Genomic DNA, 20926 nt, shown 5'->3' with positions numbered 1-20926 from the left:
ATTATTATTTGTATCCATACCATTTCCAAATTAAGCAAAATGACCTCTAACTTTGAGGAACCATACAAAATATCTAACTTTATTTTTTTTTGTTCATCTGTATTTTTTATTTGTTTTGTGTGCGCGCATGGGGGGTGCATGTGTGCCCATGCAAACACATGTAACACTAGGATTATTGCTGTGAAGTACTCCTGCTCAGCCTCTTTTTTGAGGGGGAGGGAAGTGTCAGGATTTTTTTAATTATTATTAAAATTTATTCACTTTGTATCCCAGCTGTAGCCCCCTCCTTTGTCCCCTTCCAATCCCACCCTTCCCCCCTCGTCTCCTCCCATGCCCCTCCCCCAGTCCACTGATAGGGACAGTTCTCCTCCCCTTCCCTCTGACCCTAGCCTATCAGGTCTCATCATAACTGTCTGCATTGTCTTCCTCTGTGGCCTGGTAAGGCTCCCCTGTCCCCAATCAGTTCATGTCAGAGAAAACCCCTCTACCCCTTATTATGGAACCCACGTGGACACTGAGCTGCCATGGGCTACATCTGTACAGGGGTTCTAGGTTATCTCCATGCATGGTTCTTGGTTGGAGTATTAGTCTCAGAAAACACCCTTGGGCCTAGATTTTTGGTTCTGTTGTTCTCCTTGTGGAGCTCCTGTCCCCTCCAGGTCTTTCTATCTCCCCCTTCTTTCATAAGATTTCCTGCACTCCGCCCAAAGTTTGACTATGAGCCTCAGCATCTACTTTGACGCTCTGTTGGGCAGAGTCTTTCAGAGACCCTTTGTGGTAGGCTTCTGTCCTGTTCCCTGTTTTCTCCCTCTTGGGATGTCTATCGCATTTGCCTTTCTGAATGAGGATTGAGCATCTTACCCAGGGTCATCCTCCTTGCTTAGCTTCTTTAGGTGTACAGATTTTAGTATGATTATTCTATATTATATATCTAATTATCCACTTATAAGTGAGTACATACCATGTGTGTCTTTCTGCTTCTGGGATACGTCACTCAGGATGGTCTTATCTAGTTCCTACCATTTGCCTGCAAATTTCATGATTTCCTTGTTTTTAATTGCTGAGTAGTATTCCATTGTGTAAATATACCATAATTTCTGTACCCATTCCTCAGTTGAGGGACATCTGGGTTGTATACAGATTCTGGCTATTACAAATAAAACTGCTACAAACATGGTTGAGCAAATGTCCTTGTTGTATATTTGAGCATCTTTTGGATATGTGCCTAGGAGTGGGATAGCTGGATCTTGAGGAAACACTATTCCTAGTTGTCTGAGAAAGTGCCAAATTGATTTCCAGAGTGGTTGTACAAGTTTACATTCCCACCAGCAATGGAGGAGAGTTCCCCTTTCTCCACATCCTCTCCAGCATGTGTTCTCACTTGAGTATTTGATCTTAGCCATTTTGATGGGTGTAAGTTGAAATCTCAGGGTTGTTTTGATTTACATTTTCCTGATGACCAAGGACATTGAACATTTCTTGAAGTGTTTCTCTGTCATTCAATATTCCTCTATTGAGAATTCTGTTTAGCTCTGTACCCCATTTTTTAACTGGATTACTTAATTTGTTGCTTTTTAAGTTCTTGAGTTCTTTATATATTCTGTCAGATACAGGGTTGGTGAAGATCCTTTCCCAGTCTGTAGGATGTTATTTTGTTCTAATGACAGTGTTCTTTGCTTTACAGAAGCTTTTCAGTTTCATGAGGACCCAAAAATAAATCCACACACCTATAGACACTTGTTTTTTTACAAAGATGCCAAAACCATACAATGGAAAAAAAGATAACATCTTCAACAAATGGTGCTGGTGTAACTGGATGTCTACATGTAGAAAAATGCAAATAGATCCATACTTATCACCCTGCACAAAACTAAAGTCCAAGTGGATCAATGATGTCAATATAAAACCAGACACACTAAACCTGTTAGAAAAAAGAGTGGGGAAGAGCCTTGAACTTATTGGCACAGGAGACAACTTCTTGAACAGAACACCAATAGCACAGGCTCTAAGATCCACAGTCAATAAATGGGACCTCATGAAACAGAAAAGGTGTCAGGATCTTGCAATGTAGCCCAGGTTAGCCTTTAACTTGCTGGATAGCCCAGTCTGGTCTCAAACTCTCAATACTCTTGTGAAGTCCAAACTTTAAATAAATTGAATTTCAAATAACTAAATTTCAAATAACTAAATGGCATCTGAGATTCAGAAGTGATGCTAATGTTCCCCTAGCCCATCCATATTCTTTACAAACTGGACACAAGTCTACGCCATCTAATTTGTAGGATCAGTCTTTTGATAGGACGGCTAATGATGCTGTTTTTCCAGAAAGAAACTCTTCCATTAAATAAAAACAGAGACTTCCAAGAAGACCCTTAGGGCAAGTGGATAAAGGGAATAAGAACAGTACCAGAGAAAGCCCCCAGTGAGCCTGGGAAGCTTGAGGCATGGAATGAGTTTGGTACTCAGAGATCCCGCGCTTTCACATCTTCACGCTGTTGCATAAAAACTGAGAAGTCTTGAGCAAGCTATCCAGCTTCCCTCTGTCCTCTGTGGCATTCCCCCATCCATAAAGCAGGGCTTGCATGGGTACCAGGATTCATGAACTACTGTGTGCAAAATGTCCAGCCCTGGCCTGACACACAGCAGCTGTTCCATTTGTCAGATTCCCCCCTATGCTTCTCAAAATATGATGTTTGACTCCAGACTCAGGGCAGGCTTTAAACTGGAGGATATCTCAGACGCCTTGGAGGAAAAGGAAGCACCCTTTGTAGGGACAGAGTACTTCAAACTGATGAGAAGAAGAAGAAAACAAACAAACAAACAAACAAAACACCGTATATGGTCTGAAAATACACAGGTGCCTAAGGCCAATGGCCCAGAATAGATACACCCAGTCTATAAGAATAAATGTCCTATCTCCATTGATGGCCTGGAAACTGCCCTCTTTGTCTCAACCAACCTTTCCTAACAGTTACATCTTTGGGAAACAGTTTCAAAAAGAATTATTAAACAAACCCCAGAATCAACAGATACCCAGGAAGAAAGGGAAGGGAGGGAGGGGGGAGAGAGAGAGAGAGAGAGAAATAAGTCAGCTACTGCTCACCAACTGCTTCCTATGCCCTGTGGATTTCTTGTCAATGATTATTCAATCTCAGGCCTGACCTTTCTATTCTAAATAACACTGCAATATCAGCGCGGCCCAGCCCGCAGCTTTTGCAGGAAATTAACTGTATCTGTTTCTCACAGGAGACCCAAGAAATCCCCTCAGCAACTAAGCCCAGACTGGTTTACAGACAAAGAGACCCAGCATTATCTTCTTCTCATACATTCCTCCTAATACCCGTCTAAATATCACGGGGCTCCCAGCTGTTTAATTCTAATAAATACTCATCTATTCTCAAAACAGACAAATGTTAGGTCTCAGGTGGATCTTGAGCGTTTTGTGTGGTAGGAAGAGAAAATGGCAAAAGAGAAAGAACAGAACAGCTTCCAGCCACACGGAGATTTCCAGACAGGTACAGAACTAGCCTAAGAAAATGGTTTCTGGCAGATCCAGAGTCCAAGGTGACTTCAAAATGACTGTGTTTATAGCCGGCATCCACGTTGAGATGTCCTTTGTTCCTTTTGGTGCAGCCTCGGGTTTCTGAGCAGCCATGACTGGCAGCAGCATAGGGGAGGGTCCCTACACAGCTGGTGTGGCTTGCATCTTGCCCCGTTGGGAGTGTGGAAGGAGTGGCAGAAACAGGCTTCCCAGGCAGGGCCAGCGGCAGGCTTTCTGTCTAGATGTCAGCTTCTCCAGTCTGAGTCAGGATCTACACCTGCGTTCTGAGCCCTGAGAGCCCTACATTGAAGAAAAGAGGAGGGGAGAAGCCTAGAGTTCCATGATCTCCAGAGCCAGTTTGATTTGCAAGTGACAGTGTCCAAATGATGGAATGGGCCAGAAGAACAGCATTCTGAGGCTGAGGAATGCCTGCATTGGGGTCAGTAAGGTGAAAATGTTTTCTGTGCATGGGCTCTTTGGTCCCTCATGAATCCCAGCTAGCTTTAAACATGCCTTATGGCTTGGACTCAGAGAGTGGCCCTCAGAGAAGACCTGGTTCATGCTGAGACACTTGATCATAATCTGAGCCTGGTAGTCGATGTCAGGTAACACCGGACTGGAGACAGGATGCTTCGCCTAGGGAGGAAAGCAGGCACGGGTTTCTACCCAGCTCTCTTGGTCCCTCTAGGAACCACTTACACAGTTCTAAGTCATGTGGCTGTAAATAGCAAGCTGTTTCACGTTTAAAGCAGCTCTCGATTTCAGTGTGTCACACTTCTACTCCGTTTCCTCATCTAAGTCCGTGATTGAGTCTAACCGACACGAAGAAAGTTCTCCTGGCCACCAGCAAGGGGGCTGCTGACGGTTTGGAGGTCTGTTCTTATGTCTGCGGCATAATGCAAAGATGTCACACCATGTTCAGCCCGAGAATCCGAGTTCAGTTGTAGAGACAGTAATATCTGCTCATTAAAACTCACCTGACTTCCAGGGCCTGGCTATCATCATCTTACATCCCTACAGATATCTCCCCAGGTCCTCTCCGCTCATGGAGAACAGTATTCTCTGGATGGCTGCACCTACTGTGTCTGCCTCTTATTAGACACCAACTGTTTACCCTTTGGTTGCATGCTCTGGAACAAGCCAGGTGTGGTGGCATTCCACGTAATCCCCAGCACATGCGAGAAAGAAGGAGACAGATCTCTGTGAGTTCAAGGCCGGTTTGGTACAGATAGCAAATTTTCACGACAACCAGGGCTACGTAGTGAGACTCTGTCTCAAAAAGCTAAACCAAAAATGAAGGAGGAGGAGGAGAAATAATGTTTTAGGACAGTTGACAGTAGTGTTTCAGTGGAGCCACTAGACCACAGAAAAACCTAAAGCCCGTAATTCCAAGCCTCTAGTTTAAAAACCCATGGGAACCATCTCCCTCTTTCTGTTCTGCTTGCCAGGGAGCCTGGATGAATCCACAGGACTACACAAGGCACACTGCCTTCCTGAATTTGGCTCTGTCTGGCTCTGACAGTTTTCTTTCAAAGACGCAAGGAGAGGCCCATGACTCCCTATTTGGCAACTGGCTCACATGCCTCCAAACAAGTGAAAGCCACTCATGGGCTTTGGCTCCACCCCAGTCACCGGGAATTAATGACCTCAACCTCACCTAGTCGAAAACTAGAAACTTGCTGCTAAGTAAAAGAATCCAGAAAAGTAGATGCTTCAGCTGTTCAGAGAATAGCGTGTTCTCCATAAGCAGAGCACCTGGGGAGACGTCTGAAGGATGTAAGGTGACAGCCAAGCCCTGGAAATTCAGGTAGGGTTTTGATGAGTGGATATTACCACCTCCAATTTATTGACCCAATAAACAGGCAGTACATGGAGGGTAAATAAATGTAAAGCAGCCTGGCAGTTTAATGTAGGTGTGCACACAGGCACGAGCAGCTGCTGATTTGGGTTTTCATGAACTAAGTGAAGGCATTTCCCTGCAGCTTCCACGGAATCTTGTTTTAGGACACACACCTACCCCATCAGAGGCAGGTGGGATAGGGGCTTAGAGAGGTCTGGGCAAGAGAGAAACCGTTCCCAGGACCTTCGTAGGTGGTTACAGGGTGTCCACAGCTTTGTTCTCTCGTGCCTTTGGAGTCCTTGGTGACCCTAGAACACACTACCTCCAGAGGACAGGGGAAACGGTTCAAGTGCTTTCACTAGTATCTCTGGCAGAGTCCCCAGTCCCCAAGCTGAAGGGACCTTCTCCCAGGAAAAGCAGAAATACTGTCCCCTGTGTATGTCATTGTATTGTATGACACCATCACAGAAGATAAGTAACTTTGCATAATTTGCTTCACAGGGTGCATCAAAGTCAAGCTTTCCTTTTACAAGAGCAGAGACAATACCTCTTACTCAAGCCTTTGGTCCCACCCACTGGTCCCACAACAATGTTTAATACATGTTGAGCAAAGAATGCTGCAACTCAATCAATCTTCATCTTTTGGGGAACTGATGTAGGGGCATGGGATGTCTGAGGTGCTATAAACGGTCTGAAGAGTTATGAACCTTCTCCCCAGAGAAAAATCTACCTGCTCACATGACTTGTGCGGCAGGAAGATAGCCTTGCACTAGAAGACAGTGTAGTCACCATTCAGCATCTCTTGCAGGCAATTCTTCAGCCTCTACCTAGGTCATCCCAGTGCTGGGAAATTCACTGGCTCCCCACGTGGGGACAGTGTTGATGATTGGAGGCGTGTTCTTTGCATCGTGAGCAGCAGTTTTCCTTTCTGGAACTCACACCCATCCTTCTTGCTCTCCGGTGAGGTCTGAAGCAGAGAAGGAGCTGGAAATGTGTTACAAGGGATTTTATGCATCACACACACACACACACACACACACACACACACACACACACACACACACACACTGCTTTCGAGTGTTTGGGAACACAAACCCAGAGCCTTCGTGAGCTTTCTCTTACCTTTGCCTGTTAGGCTCGGACGGGATTCACATCTCTTTCTTGATCCTAACCTCATTTATCACCACCCTTGAGGCCCAGATAATGGCAGAGGGCACGGATACTGTTTCTTCCTTCATTCCTGACAATGCCCTGGCTTTATGCTGCCTGAGTAGCCTTTGCTTTTTGCTGGACTTCTCACGCCATTGACCCTTAATTAGCGAAGAGTCAGTGATGTGCTCGAGGTTTTGCTCAGGTGTGTGGTTGATAACACCCGTCTCCCCACCGGGCATTTGTGCCACTTGCTATTTAGATCTAATCGCACTGCTTTTACATTTATCCTTGTTAAATGCCACCCTATTAGATTTGCTCCTTGAGTCCAGCCTAGTGAAACCTTTTTTGGATCCTGATTCTGGCATCCCACATATTAGCTCATTACTCTCAGACAATGCCTAATGTGTAATAAAGAGCTACCATTTCCAGGCTGTTTCTCTGACCAGATGCTTCACTCTACACAGCACAGTAGCCCTTTCCAATTCTCTAAAGCGTATGTGTTATGACGCTGGTTTGTTCTATTTACTCTATTTCATTTCAGTGAATCAAAATCTTCCTGTGTAGCCCAGAATGGTCTGGAACTCTCCGTAGAGATCAGGATGGCCTTGAACTTCAGAACAACCTTCTGCCTTAGCCTCCTGAGTAGCAGCATTACAGGCATGTACCGTCATGCCCTGCGGATACTTGTTTTGTATAAAAGAAATCTGTGACAACCCCAGAAAAGTTAAAGAACGTATCTAGAGACAGACAAATATGGAGGAGAGTCAGGATATGAACCCAGAGTATGACCCAGTATGACCCGGAAGGTGAGGGTGTGATACCACCACAGTACATTGCTGCCAGGACAACCCTGTTTTAGGCTGGACCAGTGAGAACCAGTGCCCCGTGGCAAACACTGTGGGCTACTGCCAGCTGAGGGCAGAGCCTTTCCCCTTTACTGGCATGTTATCTTTCTGATTAGCCACTTTTATCCCAAGCAAGAACAAGAAGAATTTTGTCCACTATTGTGAAGAAATCAGATCAGGAATGTTGTGTTGTCCTTAGCTCTCCCTTCCTAGGAGCGAGTGACGGAAATAGGATGTGTCTTGTTTGGGTCAATTCATGCTGACCTCTGTAAACCACACATTATTCTACTTCATGCTTTGAAGTCATTATTGAAGTTGAGCCTAGAGTCTTACCTAAGACTTGCGAACCCTGTCAGCTTGTTGTTTTAAGGGGTGTGATACATGTTCTGTTACTCAGCCTCTAAAAGCAGCAGATGAAAGGATCCAAGATATTCTTATTAATGTTCCTTTTCCCTTAAACATGCCACATAGCCCCCTAATTAATGATAGTTAAACCTAAGACTCTATAGAAAAGGATAGGAAGCACGCTTTCAAATTTCACACCATTTGAACGTGTCTCGCAGAGCCAGTTACCAGCATCTTCTTTATGTGTGGCCCTTGTCCTCAGTTAGCTTTTATTCTTGCTGGCCTTTACTTTCAAAAACACTGGTTACATTTCTTAATAGTTTTCTTACAGGTGTCTTTGGCCTGAGACCACTGTGAGATAAAGAAAAAGAATAAAAAGGCATAGAAAAAGGAGAGGCCCGATTTCTTCCAGGCATGATTTGAAAAATAACAGGAAAAAAAAAAAAGGAAAGAGAGAGAGGGAGGGAGGGACGAAAAAGAAGGGAGGAAGGAAGGAAGAAAGTCATAATGGGAAAGAGCTCATGTCTTCTGTCCTTATTCTTGGCCAAAACAAACAAACAAACAAACAAACAACCTTCCATAGGTGACAAACAATTCTGAGCCTTCTTCAAGAGATGCTCGGTGTGGTTTATTTAAGTTTTCCTTTCCCATATTGAATATAACTGAATAGGTAAACAGTGAGGCCCGTCTGGTTCAGGAATCAGACTCTTTAAATGTAATCATGTTTCTACCAACTATCACTATGACCTCGCCTCCCTTTTCTTTCTTCTGACGCCCCCATTTGATGGATATTTTACGTGTGCATGTATATTAGTTCATTTATGCCCTACCATTTATTTACTTATATTGTATAGTATATAACATTAAATAGAGATATTATATATAAATACATACACAGATAACTTCTTACTCCACAATGTTTACACATCAGTCCACGCCCATAGCATTGGGGGTAAAATCAATGCAGACCATTGTCGATACGGAAATGGGTCTATCAAAAGCAATGAGCTTTTCCTTCGGGGCCTTCCTCCATGAGCTTGTGTGCTAGGCCACATAAAAAGAAGGACGGTGAGCACTACCCTCTGCTTCTCTTGGCCTGTGGATGCAGTGTGACCTTCATCTTCTTGACTGAGGGTTCAAGTGATCATCTGCAATCTCAAGATCATGCCTCCATGACCTTCCATGAAGGACTGTACCCTTCAACTACAAACCAAAATAAATCGTCTCCCCCTTGAATTGCTGTTTTCTTAGGAGCATTTCATCAGGATGTCTATAAAACCTTTTTGTGTTCAGGCTGAGGGCCCCTGGCTCTAGTGAATCCCCTTCCATATAGATTCACAGCTACAGAATGAAGGAAGGGAAAGCTCTTTGAAAGCACCAGAGCCACTGTGCATCAATATGTTGGAGATACATAGATGCCCCAAACACAGCCCCTGAGCTTCAGGATGGGCTTGGGGAGGCCTGGCGGCCGGGGAAGCTGGCTGGATCTGAGGTTAAGTCAGGACTGGAAAATGTATGGAGGTTTTTATAAGCGTTAAGGAAAAGGACAAATGACGGGAGAAGTGTGAGGGGGCGAAGACACGGTCGAATGGAAATGGAGGCCCAAGAAGGTCCCTACCAACCCAATAAGGAGCTCTGCAATAAAATCCCTTTTAACTGAGACCCGCTGTGAGCAGAAAGCCACTGCTTGCCACCGCCATATTCAGTCACTGTCTGAGTGCTCCCCAAAAGAGCGAACTAGCCCAGTCTGTCAGCCACTCCCCAGTCTCCAACCCTGGCTGTGAACCCTTGTTTGGTTTCTCTGTTTGGTTATTTCTTTGTTTTTGAGACAGAGTCTCAGTATGTATACCAGGTTGGCTTTAAACTCTTGACCCTCCTGCTTCAGCCTCCTACATCCTGGGAGAGAGATGAGAATCACTTTGCCCAGCTATAAACCCTTCTAGAAGAGGGATGCAAAGGATGCATGCCTGGTTTCCACGTCTTCTGCACAGTAAGAATTGAAACCTGTGTCAGTTTTATGTAAGTTCTAAATATGTGTATTTCCAGTGACTTCTTAATATTAATGATGATTTTCCCCCATTGTAAAGTAAAAGTATTGTTTTTAATACAATTGCCCAAAGCGGAAAGACACAAACACACACTTGTAGAAATATAAGTGTATTTATTAGATATATGTGTGTGAACTTCTATGTACACACACACGCACACACACATATATCAAATGGTTTTTCATTAAAACATTTTACAGCAGGCATCTGGGCAGCAATTGAAAATGGCCTGAGGTGTCTCCAGAGCCGAGGTCAGTGAACTCAAAACAACCTCTTGAATTTTCCATTAGTGCATAGTTAGATGAAGTAATAAATAAATTATTATTAAGCACTTTGCAAATAGAGTGTTATGTAAATGCTAAATAATCATAATAATACAGTAGTATGCTGATCTTGATAAACGGGTCGACTTCTATGTCATTTAAAATGGATGGCGCAGCAATGTCTGTGAAGAAGAATGAGGGCCACGCTCACAGAGCTCAATAACACACACAGACGCTTCTGCTAGGAGGCTTTGGCCTCTTCCGGAGTGGCTGCCTTCTCTTCCCTGGTCTCTGTGGGACAATTAGCAGAGGAGAGGGATTCTGGCCCAGCTTTAAGGGGTAGTAAAAGGCAGGGATATTGAAAGGAGACCTAGGTGAGCACGCAGGGATTTGCATTTCTGAGAAGTCAGGGCTAATCTATACCAGGCTGGGGGCAGGGAATTAACATTTATTGAGCGCCTCCTGTGACCCAGACTCTGTGCTCACTCGGTGCTCCCGTGTTTATTATCTCATTCATCCTCCAGGCCAGCACATTAAGGTAATAGAGGAACGGAATAAAGCAGAAAGCATTGCTATTTTCTGTAGAAAGGCAGAGAGTGACCCAGTGCAAGAGCTGCTGTTTGCATTCTGCCTTCCTGGGTAGGATATAAAGAGGGGGAAGAGTCCCCAGGAATCAGTAGAAGCTAGGCCCAGTGATCTGTCACTGTCCTCCCCCACCCCCAGATGCTGGCACCTTTCAAAAAAATCATTTGTGTGATGAGTGACATCTTTTCCTGGAACTATACCTGAGGACTTCTTCTTCTCACCCCTGCGGGACTTAGCACACACCCCAACCCGATGCACCCTGATTCAGGCCTTCCATGCCCCTTAACCATACGTATGTAGCACAGGTTGATGTATGCATAGACATGAGTGCACTATTTCATCAGTGGGCTATGCACATAATTCCATTTCTTGGAACAACCCTGGGTTTACATCCTATTGCTTCTTAGAGTTTTGTCATGTACCTTGTCATATTCCTCCCACGTGCAAGAAAGAGTTGGTGAGAACCAGGTAGGTCCACCTATACTGGGACCTTTAACTATCTGATGATCTTGTTCCACTACCTGTTGACTCTAGGTATTCGGGGACTTTTTTTCCCCTCACCCGTCCCTAGGTTATGCCCTTGATTAATTACCCGTTGTTACCAAGCACGATTTGAAAGGTATGAATATAGCTCAGTTGTCTGTGTGTTTGTTTGCTAACACCTTGGTTGGCGAATGCCATACACTAAACTGAGTATTTGAAGACTTTGATAACTGACATTTATACATGTCACACTGTCACCACAACCAAGAGACTGAATCTGTTCATGAGCACCAAACTCTCCTTGCTCTCAATCTAGTCTTTCAACCTTGTCCTTTACCCCAGGCAACCATTCACCTGTTTGTTTGTTTGTTTGTTTGTTGTTTTGACACCGCATCTAGCTTGTGTTTTCTAGAATTTTGTGTACATGAAACCTCACAGCCTGCAATCCTTTTTGTCTGGCTTCTTTCATTCAGTGTAACTATTTTGAGATTCACCTGAGTATTTTTGCTTTTTCTTTCTTTTGTTTACAGAGACAAAGACTTTGAATAATTAGTGTCTTACATAGTGTTTACATTGGACCCAATCCACACTCCAAATTGAACTTCCATCGTTTATGATCTGTTTATTAAGGGAAAAGTTTCTTAACCTGTTAGAGGCTTGTTTTTGTTTGTTTGTTTGTTTTGTATGTGTTTGATTTTCATCTCTGAACTGGCAAACTGCATAACATACACTCTATACACAAAAGGCATTTGATTTTGCTACTAAAATAAAAATTGATATACACTAGAGTGAGAAAATCCATCTACGTCTTTTTATTCAGCATAGCACTTGATATTCCCTAAAGATTTAGAATTTGATGGAACAGAGGGAGGGAGATGTTAATTCAGTTCAGAAAACTGAATGCTCCTTATTTGTCTGACTGAGATATCTCAGACTTTGAGAAATTCCTGTTTAGATTGGAAGGATAGGGGATGGAAGATATAAATAGTCATTTCAGTGGTAAGAATGACCTGGATTCAAAAGAGGTATAGAAGGCAAAATCAATAGACTAGATGACTGCCTAAAGCAGGAATGAGGGAAGCAGGCTGGGTTAACCTATTCACAAAAGTAGAGAATTAAGACAAATAGATTTCTGTAAACAGGTAAGAGGGACAGTTCTTGGTGTCTGGGTGTCTTGGCTTAGGTTGGAACAGAAGATGCCGATGGAAAGCTCCAGGGGTCCACACTGTTCCAGGAAGTTCAGGGCGGAAGACAAAGACTAGCGAGTTTTAGCACATGGAATGCTGATGCTATGGGGAATGCCAAGGTCAGCCGGGGAAAGCCAGCGCATTGTTAAACCACAGAGCAGAATCAGAAGGCACACTGAACTACTCTCACATGCACTAGTCCTCCTGGAAAGGTTTTCAAACCTGCTAATTCCAAGCATACACCAGTCAACAAATGTGGCTGAGTGCATGCTCGAGTGTGCTATTGAAATGCAGTTCCAAAATGGGGAAAACACTTCAAAGCAAACTCAAATAGGGTGTGGCCCTTTATACAGGCCCCAAAGGGACAAAAGAGATTTTGATATGCCAAAAAATAAAATAAAATAAATAAGTATCACATAACAAACGAGCCTTTTTTTTCCTATTTTTTCTTTTGCTGAAATTGGATTTTTTTTATACAATATAATTCTCTAATTATGCTTGCCCCTCCCCTAGCACCTCCCAGGTCCTCCCCTCCACCCCTCCCATTCAAATCCACACCCTTCCTGCCACTCTTAGAGATCAAACAGGCATCTAAAGGGTAGTAATAAAAATAAGATAAAACAAAAACAGATGTAAGAAAAAGATTCAGAGAAAAAGCTTGAGAAACACATGTAAATATGGAGACACTAACGTTCATACACACAGAAAAACCCAAAACCCAAAACCATGATATACATGCAGAGAACCTGTGAGGTTAAAAATAAAAATCCCTGACAAAACAGTATGAGACAAATAACTTGGGGAAGTGTCACTGAGTTCACTTTGTGTTGGCCATCTCCTGCCAGGACTATAAGAAACAGAAGGAACTGGGGACAACAAAGAAAGAAGGCCCTCTACACATAGCATGACCCCTGCATATATGAACTCACAGAGACTGTGGCAGCATGCACAGGAACCGCATGAGTCAGAGGGGATCTTGGAGTTGAAAGAAGTGGAGACATGCCTCATGCCTAAAACAAAAGCCATCTCCCATTGACAACTGCTTGTAAATGAAAATTTAGTTCTCTCCAATGGAGTCTCACTGGGGATCCAAAACCATTCTGTTTTTCTGGTAATTTTTTTTCAAGGATAGAGAGGGCTGAACTATTGGCTTGAAAAGGAACTTGTTTTATGATATCCAGTTGTATGTTGACTTCCCCAGGCCTGAAACTGTCCCTCTGTGTACCCTTATACCCCCTTTCCTATAGCACTCATTCACCAAATATATGCTAAGTACCTTCTGTGTATACATATCCTGTTAGAACTCCTCGAGACACAAGGAGTACTAGTGTTTAGTTTCCACCAAGAAGAACTCGAGAATGTACTCTCTGGGAACTCAGCTCATTGTTGGAGTATCAGCTATTGATATGGGGGGTGTGTGTGTGTGTGTGTGCGCGCGCGCGCGTGCGCGCGCGAGCGTGCTCTTATCTACACTGCACGGATGTGCTGAGACACAGCTGTGAAGGAAGCGGCCAATGATCACCTGATTCATCAGGTGGCTGACCCACAGAATTAGAGTGACTGAGAGACGGTCAGTCCATGGCTGAGATCCAGACCTCCCAGCCAAGCATTCTTCCTGCTAAGGGGGATATTTTTGTCCCAGCACCCTCATCCTGGGCAATTTGCCTTTGCAATTTCTTGGTTTTCTATTTTATCTCTTTCAGCTGACATCTTTGACAGGTCCTTCGGGGGTTGGGGGAATACTGACTTCAGAATAACTTGCCTTTGGTCAAGCACTGTGTCCCCAGGTATAAGAGGGGCTTCAGGAGAGCTATCCTCATTCACATACCCCTCCCAAACCCCACTGTTCATCTGGAGAGAAATATGCTTATCAGTTTTACATGTGCCAAAGAGCACTATCAAAACCAAATTAGCTCAAACTGGCCACCATTCAGGTCAGCTAATTAAATTAGCTATTGTTGCATTACTGATAAGGACAGTTTGGAAATGGAAAAAAAGCTGCTCATCCCAGCAGCCATAAAGAGAAAGCCAAGAAAATGTGTTAATGGGAACACTGCGAAAGGAAACCCCTCGACTAGCAGCAGCACCCGGGGGGCTTTGGTGGACTGGTCTATGAGCCATCTGCTCCAAGATCATTGCTCATAGCCCTCCCTGGCTCTAGTCCTTAGGAATACTGCTGCTTTCTGGCTTTCTGGTCCCCAGCGGTAGCCAGGGCAACTGTCTCCTCCCTTCACCATGATCATAATCCTTTTGACAGTGTAGTGAGAAGTGGGGACTGCAGCCTTATCTAACATAATAACATGTAACCTCCCTCAAATATAAAAGTCAGCTGATGATTGGACTGGAAGAGCCTTTAAGGCCACAGTCCCAAGAGAAAGGGAAGAGAGAGAAAGAAGGGGAGAAAGAAAAGGAGGGTTGGGAGGAAACACCTAGATGTCCACTGAGCATCTACCCCTTGACTTAGCAATAGCCTTTTTCACTAGTGAGTGCTGTAGAGGTGAGGCTGCAGAGTAAGCTGTGGGCTGTCTTCTAGGTAAGCTGGATGTAAGCTTCACCCTGGGTCAAGAAGCCAGTGTCTTAAGGACTCTGGGCTTGAGTAGAGAGCTGCAAGGATAGAGAGTGTTCAGGAATCCATTCTCTCTGATGTAGCTGGTACGCTAGCGACACTGCTGCTCTATGGCCCTTCTGTCAGCACCTCGACCCCTTGCAAATCTTCACACCAACCTGTCCTGGTTCCCTCCTCCTCTCATTTTCCTTTTTTTTTTTTTTTTTTTTTTTTTTCTTTCTGAGACATAATTTCTCTCTGTAGCCCTGGCTGTCCCAGACTCGCTTTGTAGACCAGGCTGGCCTTGAACTCTCAGAGATCCATCTGCCTCTGCCTCCCTGACTGCTGGGATTACAGGTGTGCGCCACCGTGCCGGGCCAGCCTCATTTTCTAACACAGGTTATCCAGGTTCCCTAAAGTCTGTGAGCGAATTACCCACGGTACATTCTCTTGAGCTTAAATTACTCAAGCCTTGTGAAACCCCAAGGACTCAAAGAGTTTGTAGTTCAACTCATTTCTTTGACAAGATGAGGTCAATATGAAGTGGAAATGTTAAGTGATTTCTAAAAACCATACAGGCAATAATCGGTAGATTTGGAGTTCTCGCAGGATCTCCAAGTCTACATGACAGTACTGCCGAGGCTTGACAGCCACGTGCTGGCCTCGGGAAGGAAGGGAGACCGCACTCGGGAACATCCCTGGCAGCCCACAAGGAGAGCCAGCAAGATCTGCATCCATGCGCTTCACTCTCATGGCTCCTTTCTCTAGTGACTTGAGAGCCCCTGCTGCAGGCTTTTAAATCATAGAAAAATATTCGACAATGAGAAAACATATTACCCATGTGTCCCTTCATAGATGCTTAGTGTCTTCCACTATTGCGTATGAAAACTCTATATTCCAAGTATAATTAAAGTCCCCAGTAATAGGAATTAGAGCACTTTCTCTTTTTTTTGCATTTGAAAAATGCATTTTTTATTAATTATACTTTATTCACTTTGTATCCCCCCATAAGTCCCTCCCTCCTCCCCTCCTGATCCCACCCTCCCTCCCCCTTCTTCACGCATGCCCCTCCCCAAGTCCACTGATAGGGGAGGTCCTCCTCTCCTTCCTTCTGATCTTAGTCTATCAGATCACATCAGGAGTGGCTGCATTGTCTCCTTCTGTGGCCTGGTAAGACCACTCCCCCCCTCAGGGAGAGGTGATCAAAGATCAGGCCAATCAGTTTATGTCAGAGGCAGTCCCTCTTCCCATTACTATGGAACCCACTTGGACACTGAACTGCCATGGGCTACATCTGTGCAGGGGTTCTAGGTTGTCTCCATGCCTGGTACTTGGTTGGAGTATGAGTCTCTGGGAGGACCCCTGTGCCCAGATTTTCTGGCCCTGTTGCTCTCCTTGTGGAGCTCCCATCCTCTCCAGAGCTTACATGCTGTACAGTACCATGAAGGGCAGCACTAACGACAAGAGCATGGCTTATGTTGTGGGGTCATGTGTGGCTCTAACCAGAAAACCTGTAATGTGTGCATCACTGTGAACCTGGACTTTGAGAGCTCCTCCTCTAAGCCTTAGTCTCTTCATCTATAAAGAAACGAACTGCCTGTCCCTCAGGCACAAGCAACCACAGCCAAACTTTGGGCAGAGTGCAGGGAATCTTATGAAAGAAAGGGGAGATAGAAAGACCTGGAGGGGACAGGAGCTCCACAAGGAGAGCAACAGAACCAAAAAATCTGGGCACAGGGGTCTTTTCTGAGACTGACACTCCAACCAAGGACCATTCAGGGAGATTAACCTAGATAACCTAGAACCCCTGCACAGATGTAGCCCATGGCAGTTCAGTGTTCAAGTAGGTTCCCTAGTAATGGGAACAGGGACTGGCTCTGACAGAAACTGATTGGCCTGCTCTTTGATCACCTCCCCCTGAGGGGGGAGCAGCCTTACCAGGCCACAGAGGAAGACAATGCAGCCACTCCTGATGAGACCTGATAGACTAGGATAACAAGGAAGGAGAAGATCTCCCCTATCAGTGGACTTGGGGAGGGGCATGGGTGGAGGAGGGGGAAGGAGGGTGGGATTGGGAGGGGAGGAGGAAGGGAGCTACAGGGGGGATACAAAGTGAATAAACTGTAATTAATAATTAAAAAAAAGACTAAAAAAAGAAATTCCAAAGGTGAACTAATTAGGGTATTTACCAGGATATTTGATCAAAAGAATCTTCCACAGCTATAAAATAAAAGTGAAAAGGGAAAAAAGCTGGAAAAGCTTCACTAAGGAAATATAACCCAAAACTCTGGTTCTGGTTCCATGTTCATTACTAGTACTGGGCAAAGCTGAGTCACCCATCTTCAAGTGCAAGGGTGCTTAGCCCACGAGACCCAGTGCCTCCTATCAATATATCACTAAAGGAATATCATTAATACCTCCATCTCAGAAGAACACTGTCTTCCCCCAGTGTCAATTTAACCAATTGTCAAATTGAGAATTTGATGGAAAGAGCTCTCCATGCTCTGGGCAAATGGGTCTTTACAGAGTCCGATAAAGTCATGTAATTATCACTTCCTATCTGCTGTATAAATACTGTATACTCATAGCATAAAAGGAGTGGACATGTCATTCTGATCCTACCATCTCATACAGTGGTGCTCACTTCTATAAAGTCTTCCTGATGCACGCATGTATGCAATTCTTAGTTGAGTAGTTTGATTTATTTTTAAAAGCTCGTTAAGCCCAACCTGACCAGTGTTTGAGTTGAAAAGCAGATGATTGTCTTCCAAACTGGGCTGAACATTCTTTGTTTTCCCTTGATCCTCAGCCACAAAGCAACACTCTCCACCCGCCTCCCCTACCCCCAATTCATAATGTCAAGGAGTGAAGCTTCATGGCCTTCTCACCTACGCAGAGACAAATATTATAGGAACATTCTTAGCTCCAGGGAAAAAGTTATGTTTTCTTTTATCTTATTGTATTAGTATAAGGTTCTATGCATGCTTCACCAGAGAAAAGGAGATGATTGGGTGGTTCCCCCATGTTAGCCTTCAGTGGCCTGTGAGAGGGTCAGGAGAAAACATTTGCCACCCATCTTTTTAGTGATGGAGGCAGAGGAATGATTTTGGACTCAAGGGTGTGTAGATAGTGTCCTGGGCTTGAGCCTCACTAGCTGTGTAATCCAGAACAAGTTAATGTCTTTAGGATGTATTCATGCCTTCGTCTCTAAGATGTGGACAATAATTATTCCATAGAGTTGCCATTAAGACTAAACAAGCCAATGTAGGGGGAATGCTATAAAATTAATTACTTTTTTCTTTAAAAAAAATGATATTTTAAAGCAGTTACTCCATTGAACTTTTGCTAATATTTACAGTGGAGACATTTTTTTCTACATTACATGAATGAAAAACTAACTTCAATTTTTGGCGACTGATGAGCCATCTCTAGAATCATCAAAGTCCAGGCCTTTCTCTTCTCTTCCTATTTTCAGCTGGTTAGCTGCTCACTGAGATCTTGCCAGAGGGTGGGGAAGAGAAATAAAAATGGAAATTGGTCAATTTGACTCTTTGATAGCGGTCCTGACGAATGATCTGGGTGGAAGATGTTAAAGTTGTGAATTAAACTGGAGTTTTGTCTTCTTCCCAGGATATGTCGAGAACCTACTGATCCTCACGGTGACAGCTGTCTCTCTTCTCTTGACTGAAAAAAAAAAAAAAAGATGTCTTCCTCTACCTGAACAGTGGCCTGTCTTCTGGGATAATGCATATTGACTTCAAAGAAGTAAGAGGATATCTGCTGGCCACTCACATCAGAGGGAACAAGCCTGGTGAGCAGGACTAGCAAATGATCTAACTAGGTGATGGAAGAAGCGTCCACAGAGTCCCAAAGCAATAATCACTATTCTTTCTCTTCTCCACTAATCCAGCAATCAAATAATCACCCTTAAGCATTTACTGTGTACCACCATATAATATAAAATGTGGTGAGTAGCTACATATATAAGGTAACTTCTCAGCTCTCAAAAAGAAGTAATACATTTAAAAAGTAAGAGTTATGCATGTGACAAGACAACTAATCACACAGGGGATAGGACATGGTTGCAGGAATAGCATCTCCCACTTGCTAGTCTCCGTGGGAGGTGTCACCCATGTATTATTTTGTGTAATCCCAAACACATCTCCGAGAGGCATTCCTAATCCTCTAATGGATGATGAAACTGAGAGTCAGAGATATTTAGTAATTTGCCCAAGGCCATATAGATAGAAAAGCATAGAGCCTATTTTCAGGTTTAGATGTACCTAACTCCATAGTCTATGCTTGGTTACTAATCCATATCTGCCAGTGAGAGAAATCAGAAGTCACAGACATCATTTAGTGCAGCTGAGCCAAGACGAAACTCCAAGATACTTATCAGCAAAATCTGTTCATAAAGTTATACCTAGTCCGTTGATGGGTTTGGAAACTAGTTCTAGCCAGAGGATAAATGTCTGGATTCTGTAGGCAGAGAGATGGCCTACAAGTTGCCACATGCCAGTCTCAGCTTTGCCATTATCGACATGAATTCATCTAAGCAAGTTGCTTCCCTTGTCTGGGATCTTGTGTCGTCGTTGGTAACAGAGCATTTCCCCATTGTCTAACACCACACTCTGTCACCAGGCAGCTCGATGATAATAACAAGGTCTAAAATCAAGCAGAGCTGAGTTTGAATCCTGGCTCCATCCTCAAGCAGTGGGCTGTTGGGCAAGTCATGTGTACAAGAGAGATAATAATACTACCTCAGGGTCTCTGCCCTTATGGTTCATTCTCCTTGGGACAGTTCCCAGTAATCCACAAGGTCACCCTGATACCTCCTTAGGGTCTTACTCAAGTTACCCATTAGCTAGGCCTCCCTCACATACAGTCTCTAAACTTGCAAACCACACTTACCATTTCCTATTTTCTTTCCTCCTGCTATTATTTTCCTTAACACTCAACACCTAACATTCTATACAGAGCACTTAATTATCTTATTTATTGCCTGTTTCCACCTTCTCACCTCTAGAATGTAAGCTCTATATGGGCAGGGTTTTTTGGTTTTTGGGTTTTTTTTTTAATTATTATTCTTTACTGCTGTATCCCCCCGGTTTCTAGAATGATTTAGGTGCTTAATAAATATTTCTTGCATAAATGAATGCTTGTTGTGAGGATAATTTGAGTCAAGTGTTTCACATGGGACCTGTCACGTGGTAAACACATGTATGTTATCTATGTGGCTGGCAGTCTTTGTTTTACTATTCTACCTAATCTCAATGGAGCACATGTGTTCTCTTTTCCTTCCAGATAACCCAAGATTAATTAGCATTCTGACTTCCTTAGTGAATCTGAAGGCCAATTTCTGAGATTATTCAAAAGCAAGAGGAAGTAGTAGTCTTTGTGAGAAAAATAAAGAGTAAGACTTGCATGGCAGTTGCCTTCCCTTCCCGTATATGAAGGCATGCCATATGAGTAGACATTCCAGGAAGTATATATCTGGCACATAAGTGAGAATTTTCACGGAGTTGGATGTTTAATGATGGAGTAAGTTATTTCAAGCTGCTTATGCCTGGAAGACTCCTAGAAGCTGGGAAACTGTATCTCACAGACCTAGAGTATAATTATTATAGTGAGTGACAAGGTTGGAATGCAGTCAAAGGGAAGCACCCTCTCTCTGAGATCTATGGAGATGGCTAGTAAAACAGACATCCCTGGGGAACAAGACAAATGGGTGGCCAGTAAAAGTTTTGCTCAATGTACATAATCAAACAAATCGAGAATAGATTAAAAAAAAGAAGAGGCTGAGACACTCATTGCAATAAAAAAAAAAATCAAGATATATTGCTATTCCTAGACCCTAATCATAAAGGCCCCCGTGGACTAGCCCTTCAAATATTAGAGACTATAAACATGGAAGTAATTGTCCTGTGAGTTCTCAAAAATGTTCTTAGTCATTTACTCAAGTGACCATCTACTTGGGAAAAGAAGATAGCCTAAAGATTTGGAAAACTGTAAAACACAAGCCTAAAGTTGACACTGATACCTGGGACTCAGAGACTAAGTTATCATGGTCTTGTTCTTAGGAGAAGGTTAAC

General features: G+C 43.7%; 1 protein-coding gene across 2 annotated transcripts in view; it reads left to right on the top strand.

Annotated features, from left to right (window-relative positions):
* Pbx1 (PBX homeobox 1) overlaps positions 1 to 19970 on the top strand; it is a 311127-nt gene extending 291157 nt beyond the window's left edge. For both annotated transcript variants that reach the window (XM_060364629.1, XM_060364632.1), the window contains one exon: positions 18465 to 19970. In XM_060364629.1, coding sequence (XP_060220612.1) covers positions 18465 to 18485 — 21 coding nt within the window. In that variant the 3' untranslated portion in view covers positions 18486 to 19970. The remainder of the gene's footprint in view (positions 1 to 18464) is intronic.
* Positions 19971 to 20926: the final 956 nt, after the last annotated feature.

Source organism: Meriones unguiculatus, chromosome 11 (genome assembly GCF_030254825.1).
Source record: "Meriones unguiculatus strain TT.TT164.6M chromosome 11, Bangor_MerUng_6.1, whole genome shotgun sequence".
Lineage (NCBI taxonomy): Eukaryota > Metazoa > Chordata > Mammalia > Rodentia > Muridae > Meriones > Meriones unguiculatus.
This window is presented reverse-complemented; position numbering and strand designations above follow the sequence as displayed.